At 33.7% G+C, this 21,222-nt stretch overlaps 2 protein-coding genes across 2 annotated transcripts; one reads left to right on the plus strand and one right to left on the minus strand.

Annotated features, from left to right (window-relative positions):
• The first annotated feature begins 1,719 nt into the window (after positions 1-1,719).
• LOC130662365 (probable G-protein coupled receptor 19) lies at positions 1,720-3,348 on the plus strand. The gene has a single exon (XM_057461213.1). The coding sequence runs from the start codon at positions 1,745-1,747 to the stop codon at positions 2,801-2,803; it is 1,059 nt and encodes a 352-aa protein (XP_057317196.1). The 5' UTR covers positions 1,720-1,744; the 3' UTR covers positions 2,804-3,348.
• A 3,032-nt stretch (positions 3,349-6,380) lies between these two features.
• On the minus strand, positions 6,381-16,630 carry LOC130662357 (hamartin-like). The gene is made up of 17 exons (XM_057461205.1): positions 16,259-16,630; positions 14,430-14,516; positions 14,233-14,295; positions 14,006-14,150; positions 13,190-13,347; positions 11,805-11,878; positions 10,512-11,681; positions 10,350-10,396; positions 9,738-9,904; positions 9,451-9,527; positions 9,313-9,366; positions 8,945-9,041; positions 8,347-8,442; positions 7,588-7,729; positions 7,251-7,339; positions 7,099-7,167; positions 6,381-6,936 (listed from the first exon to the last, which is right to left on the minus strand). Exons 1-17 carry the CDS (start codon positions 16,466-16,468, stop codon positions 6,454-6,456), a joined length of 3,228 nt encoding a protein of 1,075 aa, XP_057317188.1. The 5' UTR covers positions 16,469-16,630; the 3' UTR covers positions 6,381-6,453.
• Between the last annotated feature and the right edge of the window lie 4,592 nt (positions 16,631-21,222).

Below are 21,222 nucleotides of genomic sequence, written 5' to 3' on the forward strand. Positions count from 1 at the left end.
AGATGCTGAAACCCTTCTGAAAATAGTTATAATTATAATTACACGAGTGAAGTTAATAATAATTTAACCAAGCGATATAACAAAATTAGTCGAAATCAGGAACTATCCGTTTTCTTTTAATGTATGCGTTTGTGCGCTATTTCAACAAAAATATATATTTTCTTGGAACCCATTTTTTTTAGGAAATTTGCTTTCAAGATACAGCTTGCAAAAGTGAAGGTTGTCGTCTAAAGTAGTATGTTTCTAACAAAGAGAACGAAAACGCGTAGCTAGGAGGACTGGCGGAAATTATATAGCTAAAAAGATGTGATTTCATAACTTTGTTTGAGTGGTTCAGACATGTTAAAAATTTGGATCTGGAATATATATATTGAGATTCACTTTAATTTGATTGTTTAAAATATTTACATTTTTTATGTTTAAGTGTGAAAAAATATTTATCGAAACTATAGTTTTATTAACGAATATTTTATTTGCGGCTGAATTGAAAAAAAAATCAAACAAAAACAAAACAAAACAAAGAATTATTTTAGAATAACTGCATAATTTAGAGTGAAAACAACTGCGTATAAATATTGAAGTAAAACATAGAAAAAGAAAAAAAAAGAAGAGAATGAAAGATTCTCACATTATAAAGTTTATATACTTTTTCAAATTTTTATTTTTTTACGAAGAAAGAAAAACATTGGCATTAAAAAATGCGATAACTGGATACTGTATTTGTAGACGATACAACGAGCTTGACAGTGAAAATTGATTATTGTAAAATTGTTAGTTGAATATATTTCTGGATAATGTTCTTTAATTAAGGTGATTTAGTTGTTGTGGCGACACTGATTTTGATAAAGTCGGTTTCCATCAAAGTCCAGTAATTATCGTGCACCAGTTGTTGTGCAGCTGTTGTAAAAAAAATCTCTGTAACATTTGTTGTGCAACGTCTCTTGTTTTACTTTGTTGTACAACAAGCGGCGAGAGGTTGTGTTGTGGTAGCGCGTATGACTTGTAATCATAAGGTTTCAGGTTCGAATCCGCACTCCGGCGCACTGTTTTTAGCCCATTTGGTGCCATCTACTGACCGCTGACCGGCTTGTGTGGCAGGCAAGCAAGTTAGAGCATTGCTATACGTCTCTCTAGCTGTAATGTAACATAGTTAAAGTCGGAGGTGAGGAAAGGGCCAGCAATTAAGATGGCATCCCCACAAGGACATTAAAACTTCCCGTTACATACAACACCTACTGTTGTACAACTGTTGCTTAACACTTTCTATGTTAGTGGAAACCAACCTTTATACAGCTTTCTCTTCTCGTTTTTTTTCTGATTATAGCGGTGTCGTTGATGGTGAAATCGACTTCATAACTTCGAATGGTCGATCCTCTACTTGGACGAACGTTGCATGTAGTATTTCCAGCGCATATGCAGTCATCTACTGACTGCTAACAAGGTTGTGTGGTACACAAGCAAATTAGAACAAGTGTCTATATGTGTAACGCACACAGTATGAATCTGTACTAGTTTTGTTAACATGAGAGTCTCGTCTGAAGTTCCATTTCTTATGATGGGTTGAGCTGTCATAAAACTTAATATTTAAAAAAATCAATTTTTACCAATTTTTTTATGCAGTATATAGTATTTGCGGCTAACTTTTTGTTTAAAATATATTTTTTGTATTTTCACCTTTTTAAAGCTTATTTTATACAATTGCGCATTTTTAATAGGTTACTCTACAAAATAGATTCGACCATGTATGGATATGAATAATCTCAGTTATGGTAAAGAATGGTTAAAAACGACGTACGGTAATCAAACTTTGGAGCTGTCCATTTTTTCGATTTTAATCTGCTTTGCAGTGTTTGGTAACATATTAACACTACTTGTGGTGCACAAAAGCCGACGTCTTTTGTGGTCCACCAATATATTAGTTGGACATCTAGCTATGGCGCATTTAGTTCTAACTGGGGTATCCAGCTCTGTTTACATTTATTGGAAAGTCAGCAGATGTCATTTAATCATTTCGAATAAACTGTACTATTTTTCAAACTTTTCGAATTCTGGGATGTCTGCTATCCTGTTGGCTTACATGGCATTGGACCGTTATTATGTTATAGTTTATCCATTGGCTGTTCATATGACACGAGAATATACGATAAAGATTTTAACAATAGCGTGGCTTCTAGCACTGGCTTTCAGCTGCCCTTTGCTTCACTTTGTCAAGGATAGGGAAAATTTCTTTGGATTATTTTGTTCTAAGAATAAAACCTGTTTAGCATGGAGGACGTATTTATGTATTTATTTTTTAGTTTTTATCGTCTCTCCATTGTTGTGTATTTCGGTACTGAATATAAAGATATTTTGGACGATCTATCAACGCCAAGATAACGAAATACTACCACTAAATAAAATAGCACCTGCCAAAGAGCATCTTCGTAAACTCGGCCGAGGGCCTGTCCCAGCCACCAAACAAAAATCAGTCAAAATGCTACTGGTTTTAAATATTTATTTTGCGTTGTCATGGTTACCGTACTTTACTTATTTATTCCGTATGCTCCATAACGACTTCACGTATACTACGTTCATTGCAATTGTGTTAATGTCACTGTCTAATGCAGGAATAAGCCCGATTGTATACTGGATTATGAATGGAAATTTTCGTCGTGGAGCGAAGCACATCTTTAATTTTCAATTACAGACAATGTACACCATACCTTCGTTTTCACGCAAGGTCCATCCTCAGGTATCATCCCTTGATTTTGCATATAATGGAAGAAACGCACCGCGTTTGATCGAAGAAAAGCACCACATATGATATAAGAAACACGACGCATATGACAAAAGAAACGCACCGCAAATAATATCACATTAAAATATATTTGAGAAGAATATTTATTTTTAGAGATTAATATAAATTGCGTATGTAGAGTTGATAATCAAGTTTCTTATTTTTTCTTTTCGTCTTGTTTTTTTGTTTTACATTCTTCCACTTGATAACTTCGGCTGTACTGGCATTCTTTGTAAACTTGATTCATTTCTTGCTCTCCTTTTTTACTAAATATCTCACTATGTTATCCACTGCGAAGAAGAGCAGCCATTTTCAGTCATGCGCGTAAGATTGTACCGTCATTGTAACAGAAACATTATTGTTTTCATCGTGATTATTGTTGTTGTAATTGTTATCGGTTACCGTGGGATTAGCACAAGGCGGTTTTTCATCAGTTGGTCTGAACACAACAACACTTTCTTGATCTTCAAATTTTCTCATGCAACAGATCAAACTCCGAACGAACGACAAAGCTGCGTAACTTCCCGCTTGTATACCGAGATGAAATTCTAGTGGTATTAACTTTTTAAACACATGTTTCCAATTCAAGCAGTTGTTCTCATCATGCATTTTTAAAACGATCTAAAGAAATAGAAATTTATTATTTTCCAATTAAAAATATCAAAGCGAATTCTAGGTGATAAATGGATTTGAATTGATGTTGCCTCAGCTTAAGAAGTCGTTCAAAAAGTATTTTTTTTAATTTTTCAAAATTACTCAGATATTCACGTTTTAAAATTCCGAATTTAATTATCTTGCATAAATTATGCCGTCAAGTTGGCCCCGCAGAAATTGTTGATATTTTCTATTGTCATAATTTCTGATCTGTAAAGGGACTCAAGCTTGACCAACATCAAGCAAAAAAAAAAAATATTTAGCTAGCTTACTTGTGACAGAACCGTTATATCTTTTTAACCGCTAAAATGACGTCATTATTTATGCAGAACGTCAAAATTTTTAACTGTGAAATACCATTTTATAGCTTATTGTTACATATTTATTTATAGATTTAAAGAAAATTCGAGGTGACAATTTGCCATAACCTCAGTACTTGAGTATTTTCTTAGCAAATCCTACACAGCACCCAACCATACACAGCACACAAATTTTTTCCACCCATTTCACAATAAGAAAACTACTATTTTGACGTATAAGAAATTTTAGAAAGCCCACACTGGCTATATTTTAGCATTCCAGCGCTTTTGATTTCATGAATTACCAAACCAATCCCAGAATGCCTTGCGCGCGGAAGATTTATTGCTAATCGCAATATCGTCTATTTTAGTCCAGTTGTGACGCGGATGAAGTTGAAGGAAGTAAACAGAGCGTTACTATGAGAACTTCTTTTCAACAATCATATTGACTCGTAACGTGTCAATATGGATGAGGCATAAAAAAGTGATTTTCTTGCTCCGTAGAAACTATAAATTCGCTCTCTTCGCTCCACAAAACCATACTTAAAAAACGTGTTTTTCATATTTTCATCAAACACAAAGAAGTATGCAAAAATGACATATTTTTAAAATATTTTAAGAAGGAAAGAAAAGTCATTTCACAAAGTAGTGATAGAGGTTAGTGGAAGTTATTATTATTGGATGCGTTTAGAAACTTGAGGCGATTTTTAAAGTTGATGTTATAGTTAACTGGCGCACAATATTTTTTTGTTACGCCTAATCCCCCGGCACCAGTTTTTCTGTAATAATTTGCAATGTTGTAAAGCTACTCGCTGCAAAAGCTCTACTTATTATCTTTACGACACGCGTCTGCCAAATATTTAGGTCTCGTACCTCCCTCCCACAGATATTGGATATTTTTCGAAACAACAATCTTAAATTTCTATGAATTCTTTTATATTCGGTAAAATTTAAAACTTTCGTTAGTTTCCGTTTGAAACCAAACTTACAACAGCCAACCTCGTCCCCAGGGCCCCTTTAACACTTTTTGATATTAAAAACAATCCCTTTATTATAACTTGATTTTAAGACTTTCAACTTATTTCCAAGCTACTTCAATCCTGGAAATGAATTATTGCGAAAGGAGGGCAAAATTCAACCTCGTTCCCAGGAAATATTGTCTTGTTGATAAAGTTGTTAGCGACGAATTGTTGGCCACTCCGTAATAACGGCTCAGGGGAGAAGAAAGCCGCTTCTATGTAAGAAACACACACTCTGAACTTGTCATTGTTCACAGCGGACTTAGGACTTATGACTTTGGATCTTGGGTTTTTCACGACTTTACGATTTTTCTAACCTTTTTCAGGTGGTGGAGCGAATTATTCCATAATGCGGACGGAGAGTGCATTTAGAGCATTTTTAACGTCGATCACCCGGCCTGCCTGAATATTACTGACTAAGTAATGCCGTTTGGCTATTTCGTGAAATATAGTATGTCCGGAATTGTTGTAGCGTAATAGGACTTCAAAATGATTAAACGTCCATATAACAATCTTTCCCAACTATGTATACCTACACCCACGTCCTCTTTTTGCCCCTATGCCGTTATTACGGAAAAGTTAATAAAAAAGGTAATATGTCCTGGGAACAAGGTTGGTACGTAAAGGCAACTGTATGGGATTGTGTATTCGAGCATATAAATTACCTAGAAAGGGCACAAAATAAAAGAAATAATATATGATGATCTAGTGCGAAATTAACAAGAGAGTATCTAGATGAAACCAAGGGAATTCAAAAAAATGCCCCAAAATAAATCATTACAAAACACTCTATCTATTTATCTAGAAAAAAATGGAGATTTGAAGTTTTCAGGGGAAGCTTTTTAAGGTCCATAAGACATCATGCGTACGTGTGTTCTTCCAATGTTCACTAACATACAAAATTGAAAATATAACACACAAAAACAAACGTATGTGTTCTTAATCTTATAAAGAAATGTGGATTTTGTTCTTACAAAACCCTTAAAATTATACCTAAAAAGTTGATCATAATTAAAAGAAAAGGAAAGAACTTACCCAGTTTCATCTTTATAATTACGTCTCTTTTTTATCATATTTTTCAACATAGGCAGTGAAAAAATAAATTATTAAAAATTATTCTCGAATTGACGCCGTTGTTAAAATCATAACAAAACAGGTGTTTGAATAAAACAAGATGACATTTTCAAAACGTTCTTCGTTAAAATTTTATAACCTTTAACAACATTCATATCATTAGCAACATATGTGGTTGTCAAGATGAGATTAATGTTGACATCATGTGCATCGTCATGACGACGACGTGACGATTATTTTTATCCGTCTTTCCCGTGACGTTTTTTATCAATAAACCATAAAAACATACAAGGTTTATACTGATCAAATTTGGTAGGTTTTGTATGCATCGAGTTCTAAGAATATTCAACGAAAATTTAAAGATCTGTTTATGAGACGTGCATATCCTAATATTATCATAAATAAATTACATCAGAAAGGAAATGAAAGCCTGTCACAACTTTCTTGATTCAGAATTTTTTTAACAGTTATGCACAAACACACACATTCTAATCCTATTTTGTTAGTCTCCAAAAAAGTAAAAAATATTTGAGAGTTTGGAAACTGATCAACAACATATTATAAAAAATGCTGATAGCAGCAATATATTTAATTCAAAGAAATTCATTCATTTATAAATACATAAAAAATATCATATATTATTTTCTGTTGGTAGGGCGCCGTTCTTTCGAGCAATGACATCGTTGCTGCGTTCGATTCCACTATCTTGCGTGTCGGCAGTAGAACTGTGAGAAATTTTTAGCGAATCGCTTACACTTGACACACTACTCGCTTGACTGCGACTTCGCGTAAACGGATTTAACGCCGAGTCGTGCTTCGAATGGATGTCCTTTGGTGTTGACTCGTAAGCATGGATAGGTCGTAACGCGTGTCTATGCGACTGATCGTGATGCGACGAAGAACTCCCAATGTGATGAAAATCTACATACGACACCGACTTGTGACATTTGTCTCCGCAATTGTGTGAATTCCATGGAATATGAGTGGAATGCTGGTGTTGACTTGATGATTGTTTCGATGAGCTAGAGTCTTCAAGTTTTGCATACAATGACGTAATGTAAGATTGTAAACCTTGACACGTCTTTTGGCAACTCTTAAATCTTTCTTCAAGAGCCTACATGAAAAGAAGAGTGTGAAAAAACAAAACAAAAACCTCTATAGATGCAGAGCGTGAAACCTATTTTTTATTAGGTACTGCAAATTTTGCTCTCACAAGCCACTATATCACGTGATCGTAATAATGAACGATAATACCAACAACAACCAACACGCTTACCTTCATCTCATCCTTGTGTTTGGCTCGAATATTTTTCATATCTATTTTATGCTCACGGATTAACTTGTCCTAACATTAAAAACAAACATTATCGCTAAACCGTGATGTAAATTAGAAAGCTTACATTCGCAAATGCACCCAAAAACGCGTACCTTTTTAACGCTGGTACCTTCAAGTTCGTTGATCTTAACTTTTAAAAGTTCCATTTGAGTGTTCGTTACATCCCTCTCCTCGTGAAGGGCTATGGAAGAAAATTGAAAAATCTTGTATCAGGCTAAAGAAGTTAGCATTGTAACATCGGTGGCTGGCATAAAAAATAGATTTCAAATTCCTCAAAATTGCAGTCATAATAATATAAAGTATAAAAATATACTAAGGATTGGAAATTTAAAATTTTATTTTATGCGGCACAATTTGAAAGTGTGGCGGTGGACCTTACGAACGATATTACCCACAATTCCCTACTTCACTATCAGTAAAAGTCTTTACCTTCCAATTCGTATCTGTGAGCTGTGAGTTTATTTTCCAATTCCAGATGTCGGTAATTTTTCATTTCAAAATCATCAACTCTTGCTTGAACATGCTCTTGTTTTTCACTCTGTGTAAGCAGCTCCTTTTGTAGAGTTTCGACCTAAAGTGAAGTGAATTAAACTTCTCTTTAATAATAGCCGTATTTTGTCTGTCTCTGCGTGGACCCCCCGCTGAGTTAGAAAATGATGTTACGGAAACACGAATATCAAATGCGTTATAATTATATTTTTAACCACTTTGTTGCGACGAATAAATATAAAGGACGGGCGACCCCATGGATTTTTCCACGGGTTAACGACTAGTCTCTTTAATAATACCCTTATTCCGTCTGTCTCTGCGCGGACCCCCCGCTGAGTTAGAAAATGATGTTACGGATACACGAATATCAAAAGCGATATATTTGATATATATATATATTAACCCGTGGATATTTCCATGGGCAACGACTAGGCTTTATAATAATAGCCGTCGTCTGTCTGTTTGTCTGTCTGTTACTGAAACACGAAATGCGATATATAAAGGACACGCGACTCCTTGGATTTTTTTACAGGTTGACGAGTAGTCTTAGTAGTGAATATCATCTTTCTTTACAAGCTTAAAACTGAAAAGTAAATATAGAACTTCAGAGATGTTCAAACGAAAGCAAGTTCAACGCCACACCGCTAACATCTGAACAGACAAACCAATAAAAATGAACCAATAAAAATAAAAACATACCACCGCTTGTAGTTGACCCATCTCCGAAAGTTTGGGCAGACTTGTCAAAATCTCTTGCGTTGCTTCGAAAAGCTGATATTTTAATTTATTTACTTCCTGTGCAAAAAAAAAAAATATTTGTATTATTGTGGAACGTTTATTACTTCTTGAACATAATAGTACAGTAGGCGACGTTTCGTGAAATTCTTCTCCCATCATCGGGTGATTCGATCCAATGATGGGAGAAGAATCTTCCAATACATGATATACTAAACTATCATATTCAATAAATGATAAACTTTCCACAATAAAAAAAATCACTTATGGAAATGTTTAACAAAAGAGCTCGCTTTATCGTATACTATTGGTAGTATATTTACTTTTGACACACGTCCAAAGTCAATGCGAATATAAGGAAAGGGCCTAACCGATGACATAAATACAAATCTTGTATGCAGCTACATTTCTTAATTTTGAGCGAGAAAGAAACAAAACAAAAGGCTGTTGTTTTAGCCTATAACAAACTTTCTTCTCACATGACATAGGGAACTTTTTTTGGTCTAAAATGACAATATCGATGAGAATATCAGATATTTAACAAACAAATAAAGGTAATTACTTTCTGGTATTTTTCGTTTCTTTTTTTCAGCTCTTTTTTCTTGTCGTTCTTAGTTTTCAGTTTAAATTCCAGCTCTGTATTCACCTGTTCTAGCTGTCTAGGTAAAAAAAAGTCACCGTTTTACACTTGATTTTGGAAAGCTTAGTACAGCTTCCTTGGAATGTAAACAAAACACACTGCAAAAAGGTGTGTACGCAAAAAGTTATAAAAATATAAAAATATTTCATTGAAATAACTATGAGCGAGTGTTTTTATCAATTTAATAATTTTTAAAGGTCATTTTAAGATGTATGTCTACATTACCTTGTAATTAAACATAAAATTAATTCCCGCAACAAGAAGAACAGAAATTTTTATGTTATACTTACTTTATTTTCTTTAAACATTCTTGCTCTCTAAACACAGCCTGTTGGCGAATTAATCTGCAAGAAGAAACAAAGACAACGTTAGAGTTTTTTAAAAAAAACTCTACGGGCGAAAAATCAAAAACAAAAAAACAAACTAACCTATTTTCATCATATTTTAGTCTGATGTTATTTCGGAGATCAGCCAATGTATTCGCCGTAAGAGTGCAGTGATCTTTCTACAAAAAATAACCAATCACAACAAAAAAAATATCGAATCGCTAGCATAAACTTTTATACTTGCATGGATTAATTTTCAGGGCCATACCCCAATGGAAGGTTTCTCTAAAAGTTGGATGTCATTAAAAATGCATAAACAACAAAAAAAATTGCAAAGAAAGTAAATAATCCACATCAACCGGAAATCGTTGCAAACGGTTGAAACATACTAAAGCTTTAACTTCATGTTGCAGGGCTTGTGATTTTTGAAGACTTCCAAATAACCTTCTGTTTCGTAGACAGTGCAGTTCACACTTATGTCGTTCGTATAAGAGTTGGATATGCAGCATATGAACTTGCGTTTGAAGAATCTTCAGTTCGTCCACAGGGGTTGCACCTAAATAAAAACAGTTTAGTGAAACTTTTGCGGGGCGAAAAATAAATTAAGATATTATTATTAATTCTTATTATTTTCCCAAAAAGTTATCCGTATAAACTGGAATGAGGTAAAAATGTTATTAAATATTTTTAATATAACAGGCTTTGCCCAATGAAACATTAACATAAATACACTTTTGATAATACTTTATGACCTCTCATTTTCCTAAAGTGAAACTTTCACGAATTGCAGACTTCAAGTGGTTTATTATCGCAGATAGTAATTCTTTGCGAATTTAGAGAATACTTTACAGGTATACTCAATTTCAGGAATTTGGCCAGACTCCGCGAAAAGCACAAATATCAATACCGAAAAAAAAGCTCCTTTAAGGTGTGGTATTTTATTTAGACTCTTTAATGGGGCATGATAAACTACCCATCTAACACACTATTTAAATCCTTACCACCAAAATAAGTCCAGTCTGTTTCCAATTGACTGGTTAGAGGAATTCTAAAATAGAACAAAATCCAATTGTATTTACGCTTCGAAAAAATACATAACCGGAAGCACTCCTTGTCATGAAGATTAGTCACAACAATGAAGACATAACAGAAAAAATGCTTGCCTGCTCATCTGAAAGGAGTGAATATCTGATCCATATTGAATAAAATCATCAAGCAGCGTTAAAGGGCTTTTCAATTTGTAGGCTGGACAGGTGGATGCCAACTTTGATTCTGTCATCTCATGGGATTCGTTAACATTCAGTGGTTTAGGGCAAAGCTCAGAAAACATGTTCCTAATAGATTGCAATAGCTCTATGCTTACTGTTATTTTGTTAGGATCACTTTGAGCTAAATTGCTCGAGTTCGTTGACGGCTTGTCTTTCACTTGAGCATTATTTATATTCGTACTCACACCAACTTTGCTATCCGTGGTTTCATCAGACAATTTAGTATTTACTTCTGATTCTGGTGTTAAATTAAAGGAAAATTGATTCATATCGTTAGCAGGAGTCGTGTGAACCATTGGACTTGTGGGTGCAGAGTGAAATTGACCAGAACCACCCAGGTTTAATTGTTTTACAATTTTATGCTTAAAATATTCTGTAGATTTGGGTCGATTTTGTTGTCCTTTGTTAATGCTTCCTCTTTTCGGTGAGGCAGGTGCTGATTGTCGAGCTCTCAATAATTCCTTTTCAACAGGAGTGGAATGACTTGCACTGTTGGGAAGCCAACTTTTTAATAAGTTTTTATGATTAACATTATCAGATGATCCAAAACTTTGAGTCTTTTTAATGTCTGTTCTTTTTAGGCCTGGTGAGGTATTACTGTGAACTGATGCAGTATCACTCGATGACTTACGGTTACTAGGGAGCTCATTCAAATTTGAAATACTGTCACGCAAATGCACATCAGTGTGGTTTTGCTTGTAAAGTGAAGATAAGTCTTGGGTGCTATTACTAGGTGATAACTGTCTTGAACATGGTGGGGTGGTTAGTCCACAGACGTCGGAGGGGTTGCACAGGGCGGCATTGTCGCTAATTAGTGGTTTAGGATCTACTGTATTGTCTACAGTGTTCCTTTTTATTGGTGTTATATAGAGATCAGTCTCTGGCTGAGTAAAAATAGAACTTAAACCAAGATACAGGCCCGAATCTTTTAAGGGTCGATATGATGTCTCTTGTGCCACCTGATGAGAATACACTGCATAATTAGCTTCTTTAACAGAGTCAACAGGATCCAGTGATATCTTTTGACAATCGGCCAAAACATCATGTGGTTGAAAAACTTTCCATCTAAAATCAAGACAATGTGTAAAGGTAAAATAGACAGGACATACCCATCAGGAGAAAGAAGATCCGAATAACAAATCATAAAGAGCATATTGTCATTTCAATATGGATGAAAATCTTACTCACTTCTCCAAACCGGTTTCAGATTTTGGTGTTTCTGTGATCAAATCCGGATGAAATTTTACGAATTCAAACATTGGCTAAAAACAAAGTAAAATTCAATGTATGATTATGTTTCCCAAACATTTTTCTAAAATTATGTTATTTATAATAGATCAAAACATTGGTGATATTTCAGTTTGTTATTATGAGTTGATAACGTGTTTCCTGAAAATTTCACTCTAGTTACAAGGTGTGAGCTTGTATTAAAACGCAAATGTGTCCCATAAGAATGGAAATTTTTGCCTCTCTGAGCACCGACACGGGAGTAGTTGTGTGTTCGAATCTCATCTTGGTAACTATTTTTACTTTTTTTTTGTTTTTTAAAAAAAGATAAGTGTTCGAAAGCGTTATTTAACTAACTAACTAACTGGTAAATTAAAGGTGTTTCCACCAAAGTTTTCAAAAGTAAATGTAGGCAGAATTAAGGTCTCCCCAAATGCCTGGAAAGTAGTCTGCGAAAAATAAAATTTTCACAACAATACGTAAGAAAATATTTTTTAACAGCTATTTCCTTTTTCGAACAATTAAGATTTACTCATATATTATTTTTATTTTGCTCTTTATCACTGAGTGACTTTCTTATACCCTGTTTCCTTTTTCTTTTTTTTTTTTGGGGGGGGGGGTACTGAATTACTGAATTTCGCAAATTTTAGGTAATTTTTGCCAAATTTTTTCTTCCTGTGAGTCAGTTTACCCCAGACTGACGCATTGAAATTTGACTTTTTGAGGAATTTTCTGTTCACAAAGATCTCACAAATCAATTTTGAAAAACAACTGCGTAGTGCGTAACAAATATCATCGCCTATGTGAATAGCGAAATATATGTTGTGTTGTGTCTAACTTTGTAACAAAAATCACAATTTGATAGACAACTTTTTGTAAACTTTATTTGCGAGGTTGTTTGCGTATATCATACGTCTTGTTTCAAATTGCACTTCAGTCAAATTGAACGAAGTGAAAAAAATGTTACACAAAGTGAGTTTCCCTTTGCCTGAACGTGAATTTTACTTCACCCGCAACATTTTCTCTTCGCCCAAAGCAACTCTCTTTTTGCATCAAGTGAATGCTTATACAATCCAGACAGTTTAAGTTCACTACATGTCTTATGTTAATGGCCTCTAGCACTTTGGATTTCATAGAATACTAATAAACTGTCAGTGGCCTGTGGATAAATCCATAGCTCTGTCCGCTCTTTATTTATACCCCATTTTGTGCGTTTCACTACTGCAGTTACCATTTTGCATGACAGACAGACAATATATTATAATATAAATCCAATTACTACTAGACTTATGAAAGTATAATTTTAAAGAATGGCAAAACATAAGTGTACAATTGTTAAAAAATACCTTGATAACAAGTTGAAATACAGGATCTTTTTTTTGTGAGCCAGCAAAACAAGATTTCATGTATGATAAAAAGTTGTTTGGGTACATGGCATAAAGTCGATGGAAGAGAATGTAAACACCGATGTGAAGATGAAGAATACAAACTTCTGGAATTTGACCTGCCAGAATAAGAGTAACTATCAAGTATACAATCTGTAACTATAACACAATGAAGCACTGCTAAAAATAAGCATCAAAAAACATGTATTATGCCTGTAAAACTTTAGAAAGTGTTTGACATTTGAATGTTGATAAAACATGTTGCTATGTTGTGCATATAGAACCAACATACAGGACTTGCTAACAATCTTAGGCACATTGAGTAAAGCATATCTTGAGATGCAAATGATCCTAAAAATCCTATAACTCCTGCATTGTTGATTTCCAAAGAATGGTTCGTTGCAAAAAATAAAACAATTTCACACCATATCCAAACTTTGCTTTTATTTTTCATTACAAAACTTCTGAAAATGCTTTTAAATGAATTTAAAATATCACCAATTTTGTTATAAAACTGTGAACAAGTTTAACGACGTAGTATTCTCAGTAAAAGTGGACTGTTTACACATGAGATGATTTTTACTTACTAGAACAAGTGATAAAAGACGTATACGGTATACATAATAGCATAGTTTAAAATTTAGTTGAGTTGTGTACAAACAACAGACTTCTTTAACAATATCATTTTGTGTTTTGAACGCCAAATTAATTTTGTTCTACCATATCTTTCCAGAAAAAGCCAGAAATTACAACATTTACTTGCAACAAACCATATACCTGATTTGTTAAGTATAAAGCCAGCAGTCCTTACAAATACTTCCAAGATATCTCCATGGTATGATCTGATGATTGCTGGAATACATGGGATCAATGTACATAATATAATAATCCCACTCATGATAAAGACAATATCAGATTCATTCTGAAAATTGAAAAAAAAGAGAAAATATTTTGCACATAACATTATTTAATTTGTAAAAAATGATGTTCTTTTATAAACTTACTTTTAGGAATTTGAGAAAAGTTGCAAAAAGAGAGGTATTGACAATTTTGTGCAACCACGAAGGCTAAAATAAAATACCTGCTGTCAATACTCAAAGGACAAGAATTCTTCATCAGCTCAAATTAATAATAAAAACGTCTAAACATCTTCAACATAAGTGCATCAAACACCAGCCAAATACAAAGAATTATTGGTTACCTGCTTTCTTACAATTGAGAAAAGAAGCGTGCAAACTTCGGTCAGTTGTCCATGCTTTAGGTGGTCGTTTAGCTTATCAAATAAATACTAAAAACATAACGAAATATCATCCCATTTGCTGCCACCACCTTCACATCCACATGTCATTATAGTCTGAGCTGGCCTTGAAGTGTAGAAAACTGTATACTGCAGAATTCATGTGACCAACTTACGAAAAACGGCTTAAAAAACGGCTTAAAAAACGTTACATTAAAAATAAATAAATACTACAGTACAGTGCAGATGTAAGCGTACGCGTACACTCAAGTTTCACACCTTTTTCTCGGAGGCAGTAGTTGTTTGTCTTTTGTTCTTATTAATTACCTTGCGAGTCTTGTAAGTCTTAACTTGCGCATAACAAACAAAAGATTATTGAAGAAAAATAGCTTATTATAACTGTGCGTAACTATTGTTAAATAGTGTTAACATAACTATTCCCAATAGCATAATTGCAAATGTTATCAACTCTATCAATGTGACACGAAGAGCCATTGTTTAATAGTTTTATTAAATAAAAGTTTTGCGTGGAAACTAAATAAACTAGCGAGAAGGCATTGTTGGTTGCGCAGGTTAAATAAAGCTTTTAAGCGATAGAAATTATTATATTTTAACAAAGATTGAAACTTCAATTTTGATAGAAAAGATTTTTTAGATCACATTTTAAAAGTTTAAAAACGAAAAACGGCGATAGAAATGTTTTTTTAGATCGCATTTTAAAAGTTTAAAAACGAAAAACCGCTATAGAAAAGGTTTTTTTGATCGTGTTTTAAAAAATTTAGACTCTTTCTTTGCTATTAAAACTTAAAACAAAATGTTCTTACCATGAATTTTCGAAATTTTATCCCGAAGGGAAAAGTCCCGAACGCAGGGTTTCTCTGTTTGCGTTGCTAAACGTTGCTTTTCATAAAAAGAACTTTTAAAAGTTTCGCATGTTAAAAAATACGTTTCAACGATAAAGAAATATTACTAAAAGTTTTAAAAGTAGCATTAGTTTTTTTTAAAATATTTAGATTATTGGATTTGTTGTTTTTTAAAAGTGCTTGTGTATATATCGAGATTAAAATCGCGTTACTATAATTAGTTTCGTTGTTAAAAAAAATAAAAATTCAATGGCCTTCATGTTTAATTTTTTCTCGCACAGAGTATTGTTTATAAACAATGTTTCTTGCAATGTTCTTATTTTTAACACAAAGCAATTATTTTCGCGCAATTTGAAAGGAACTCGCTATTCTCGCTATATTATTTTCTTGAATGAAACAGGCCTATCGATAAGAAAATAACACCAGAGCAATAAATCGCTCCCCCAAGGTTACAATAATTAAAACTGGGCGAGCAATCTGAATAAATAGAATAAGTTTAAAAACACAAAGTCTTTTTTATCTATTTTATTTTATCTTTTTTTTATCTATTTTTGTTCTTTTTTACTGTAAATAATAAGAAAAGGAAACATTGATTTCTATGTGAGACGAATTGATATTGCTCAGCCAGAAAAACTATTTTTGGAATTGGGGGAGCAATTCATGGCTCAGCTAGTTTCTCATTTCTCAGAATTGGGCGAGCCTTTGCGTGAGCAAGAGCAATTGCTCTCCCCTTATTGATAGGCCTGATGAAAGCAATTATTTTTGCAAGTTGAGCGTACGCGTACCCTTACCTTTGGACTGTACTGTAAGACAAGAAAATCTTTATTATATAAAGTGTATATATGATATATTATGTATAATTTTCTTTGAATGTATGGGTTCATAGACAAAGTTCATGGAATACTAAATAAAAATATTAAATCTTTATACCATGGCATGAGTGTCATTAATGCTGATTAGTAACTCTAGCAGTCTATCAGATTTTGTTTGGATGTATCGGTCAGTTATTGCACCCAAGAGATTATGATCACGGGAAGCATATAGTTTTTCTTGAACTGTATTTTTAAAATAATTCACAATTTCCAGGTCATTAGATTCAAGGTATTCGATGATTTCTTGGACATCAGCATTAACATTCATATTTATATACTTTAAAAGCTAAAAATATATGAGCAAGCATATTGTATATATAGTATATATACATAAATTTATCGGTGATACATACAATACAAGGTAGATGATATCATGAAAACCACATAAATTCATACACTGTATTTAAGCTGGGATCAAAAGTTTCAATACAATATCTTCCAGAAGACGGTACCTTATTTTCCACTTTAGGGAAATTTTCTGTGGAGCGAAACGGAAAAGAAAAACTTCTGAACGTGACAACTTAAAATGTTTATATTATACATCACATAAACAAAAATCTTTTTGTATGTTCTGTTTCATGGAAACTTTTCCTAAAGTGAAATCAGCCTAAGTGAGAATTTTGCCTGGACTAATCATCTAGATGGTTTTAGAATAAACCTCAGTCTTTTTTTTTCAGGAATATTTGAGGTGCGATGATTCGCACGTGTAAATCAAGTAACATGTGCGATGTAAAACGCACGTGCAAAGAATGTTACACATGCGTTACGGGCTCCGAAGTTATTTTTGTGGCGCATTCATTTTGCGGTATAAAAAGTCGAGGACGTTTTAAATTGTGAACCCCAGACATGATGCATGATGATACCGTCATTTTTATATTCACTGTTTATATTTCAGGTCATCAAAAGCAAATAGGCAAAAATATGCTTTGTTTTCAAATTAAAAAAAAAATCATCATTCACGTGGCTTAAATAAAACTTGTGGGTTTCGTTTTTACAGGCATAAAGAAAAATCCATTAGATTTGGACCTGCTATGGTTTCCAATTGTTTTGTCAAATAAAGAAATTATCTACAATTAAATCCATAATAAAATGTCTATTCCGACTGTAAGTGCAGTTTTGCAGACTTGCTTCATCCGTGCTCCGTCGGCGTTCACCTCTGCATTAGTTTAGAACTGCATGGCTGGATTTCTTGGTAAGACCTGGTTACCAATGACGAAGGGGCCAGGCAAAAGAGATTTATGTCTATGTAGTTCTTTTAACTAAGTCAGGAGTCAGTGAATTAGCTAGGATGGTCAGGTTGGCTATGAATAGGCTTGCTCATGGATTAAAAGGACCAGGACTATTCAATAATTTCTAAATCTAAAAGTGTCCGACCAAGACGGAAATCTATCGGACGTTTTGTCTGACGAGTCTCCAAAAATTATTTAATTACAGTCATAAAAACACCCCCATCAATGAAATTGCCACAGTCTTACAACTTTTATAAATTAGTGGTGGGAAAAATGAACATATTGGCATAAATTTAATTTAGTTTATATTTTTAAAAAAATGGATTAAGTACAACAGAAGACAACAGTGAAAAATAAAGCATCTAGGGCATTTTTTAAACAAAAAAATGTAAGGAAAACACAAAGAAAAAGTTATTTAACAAGGATGCTTTCCTATACAATCAATTTTAGCTTTCCAGACAATAAAAAATTGGAAGTGGCATTTTTTATTGTAAAGAGAAATCATGGTTAGTGATATCAATAGGAACATAAAATATCTGTTACGCAGCTTTGCAGATGAAATTTATTTCGCCCACAAAGCTTTAATAGTTTGTAAATAAGATCCAAAATGGACAGTGCACAAAAAAACAAATACTGTAAAAAAGTCCTTTCATTTTTTTTAAAAGATCATGACTATATGTTATTAATATTATATTAAATATTAAAATATTATTGGCAAAAAGTGAGTATATAACGGAACAGAACAAAACTTCAACTTTTTTATTTCGATTAGTGATTTATAATCATTATAATATATATCCTGTAAAAATCACTTACAGCTGGAAAAATGAAAAAATAGTTTTACCATCATAAAGATCAGCTTTACTTTGAGTTTTTGAATTTTTTAAGTATTTTGTTTAGAGTAGCCTTAACCAAATTTAGGTGGTAATTTGGAGTTACAGGCAAGTTTCAAGAGTTACATTTATTAATTGATTGATTCCAACTGCAAAATCAGTCAGCCTCAATCTACAGAGCAGGGATCCCCTGATCAAGGCATTAGATCCCCTGAACCCAAGGATGCTGAGATTTACACTCTTGTCAGGTTATGATTGGTGAAATTGTACAAAAAATAACAACCCCTTTTGCAAGGAAAAGAAGAATCAGGGAATCCTAAGTGTGGAAAGGATACGGCAAAGCCATCCAAGAGAGTTTTCTTCACTTATTAAAGCTCCTTTGACTAAACTCCCTAGACTCGCGCCAGCACCATAGAAAACGCTAATAAGGGGACTGGACTGTTTCTTTGCGGGGTTATAGCCTGTTCCTATTAAAGATTGGCTATTCGATAATGCCCGTAGAAAAATCCAGAGGCAGAATAAAAATGAAAAGGAAGCATCATTTGAATTTTGATAACGTCAGTAACCAATCAAAAAAAAGAATTAGAGCCTTGTTTTCACGGTGCATGTAATGTGTAGATGTTAAAACGCTGATCAAAATAATGTATAGGATCATATGCTTTCGACGAACGGCTAAGGAGATATAAGGGTTTAAAAATTTTGCTGACGTCAGCAATGGCCCGTCTAAACCCAAAACTTTTTTTTTGGAATTTGTATACCTGTTGCCTTCATCTTGAAACACTGATCAAGAAAATGCATAGGATCATGTACTTTTGACAAACAGTTGCAGATATATTAAGGTTTAAAGGTTTTTTGATGACGTCATCAATCCCTCCATTCCGAAACGATTCAGGGAACCAGGTTTGGAAAATTTACCCAAATTGATCCCAGGTTGTCCCTAGTTACTCACGCAGTGAAAAAGCATTGCCGTCACCGCCTCGTTTCCAAGTCATATAATTTAACATTTCAGACATACATTTTTCACCAACTTCAAAGAAAATTTCGGTGACTTCAAAAAAAATTAACACATCCACTATGACCGTCACATACACTTCGTATTATTATATAAGATAAATCCATAAAAAAACGTACCTCAATAAAAGTGAGTTTAAAGGCCTTATGGTGGCATGAATAGAATTTATTTCTTCATGCCACAATTGTACCTATACTCTCTGCCAGCAAATGTCACGTGACTTTTAAACCAATTACAGGTCCATTTTTTTTCTAATTTAAACCTTTTATATTGTGCAGTTTTAGGAGAGTTCGGAGTGTGCCAAATCGACGGTAACGGCGCAAAAAACATCAGGGCTGTCGAACAAAAAACTTAACATTTTATTAAAACATTATATACCATGTATAATTTATTCTGTGGTACTAAAAGACTACTGAAAAAAAATGTATTTTATATCATTTATTCCATAAATAGCTGTAATAAAATCCCACAAATAATAAACTGAGAGTACAATGACAAAATAGCACCTTCCTTCTTCTCGATAAAATTTAAATGAGAACAATGAGTTTGCGAGCGTTGCATTTCAGGCGCAATTCAGGCAGTTTTGGATGGGTTCAGGCTCTTCTGGGCGTTTACAGACGAAAACCTTAAAAACCCCGAAAAAATTTCAGCTGCTGCCCTCACATATACGGCGCTTTCAGCAAGTCTGCACCCTTGTGGAGAGTTTTGGTCAAAGAAACTAGTTTACCTAATAGTTAGCTTTTTAGATATGCATTCCGTTGTTTACATTTTCAGTGGTAAGCTCCTGCCGGCTTTGCCATTTGTGTGGCAGGAAAATATATAGGGGCGCTAGGTGAGGCAAAGTAATTATCAGTCTATTTCTTTACAAAAAGGCATTTAAAAGACTTTAAGGACAGTTCGATTTGCTAGCTAGCAACAAAGTCATAAAGCAGCTATAGTTAGTTAGCAGGGCTAACTTTGACTCATATGTCACAGAGCCAGATGTTTCATACGCTTAGATGCCATAGTTAAATAAAAAAAGCAAATTTTTGCAACATAATTACCATATTGAAAATCATAGCTCGACAACTATAGCAGAGCAGAGCAGACGTTTGTTTCGCTGCTGCACTGACGCAGCCATTTTTAAATTTTATATCACGAGATTTTCTTATCGGATTTGGATTTCGTGAAAGTCGGATTTGCGAAAGTCGCCTAAAACGATATCGTCGTCAAACCGTGTCAAGAAAAAATCTTTTCTTATGACTATGCAGTAACAAAAGAACCAGCGCTGCTTACATTTGAATATCCTTGTCCCCGGGGTTTGTTGCCTGATGCCAAAGCCGCTAGCGCTGACATGTTTAAAAAGTTAAGAATCCCTGGAAACGTTGAGATTTGAAAAAAACACATGCGCCAAAGACTTGATTGATAGATAGATATTTCGCCTAAGTTACATGAATATATTAGTTTTCAATATAAATGGAAAGTAGAAAACATTATCATATTTTATCACCAAGCCCCAAAGTAAGCTAAACAATATGGAGTCACTTAACAAACGCTACTCTTAATATAGAAAATAGTGATAGTATATAATTAAATAAAAGAAGAGTTAAAACGTTATTGCTTAAAAATATGTAGCTTTGTCAATGGCGACATTAAGAAATTCCAATTTGCTCATAGCCATCCTCGTCTCCAGGGTTTGTTGCCTATGTCAAATCCACTAGCGCTTACTTGAAGGCCAAACAAGTTTTTTTGTCGCCGGCCTGATTTCGCCAGCCTTTGCCAAAAAGGCAAAAAACTCCTTGGGACAGGATTTTTTTCTTTTAATATTAAAAAAGCTTTCTATAGGAAAGGACTTCTGCAAGAAGAATGTAATTTTGGTGAAGTAAGATTGATATTAATATAGTTGGGTTTTGAACTTCTAATAGTCAGAGTATTTTTAGAGATACGGATTTTGTGCTTGAAGGTAATA

Source organism: Hydractinia symbiolongicarpus, chromosome 10, assembly GCF_029227915.1.
Source record: "Hydractinia symbiolongicarpus strain clone_291-10 chromosome 10, HSymV2.1, whole genome shotgun sequence".
NCBI classification, from domain to species: Eukaryota; Metazoa; Cnidaria; class Hydrozoa; order Anthoathecata; family Hydractiniidae; genus Hydractinia; species Hydractinia symbiolongicarpus.

Excerpts from the sequence above, each read along its gene's own strand:
- LOC130662365 (XM_057461213.1), top strand. The coding sequence starts at position 1,745 with ATGGATATGAATAATCTCAGTTATGGTAAAGAATGGTTAAAAACGACG.
- LOC130662357 (XM_057461205.1), bottom strand. The coding sequence starts at position 16,468 with ATGAATGTTAATGCTGATGTCCAAGAAATCATCGAATACCTTGAATCT. Across the intron at positions 14,296-14,429 it reads TCTCAATTGTAAGAAAGCAG|CCTTCGTGGTTGCACAAAAT; the intron begins GTAACCAATAAT and ends ATTTTATTTTAG. Across the intron at positions 7,340-7,587 it reads TCACAGATACGAATTGGAAG|CCCTTCACGAGGAGAGGGAT; the intron begins GTAAAGACTTTT and ends TTTCTTCCATAG.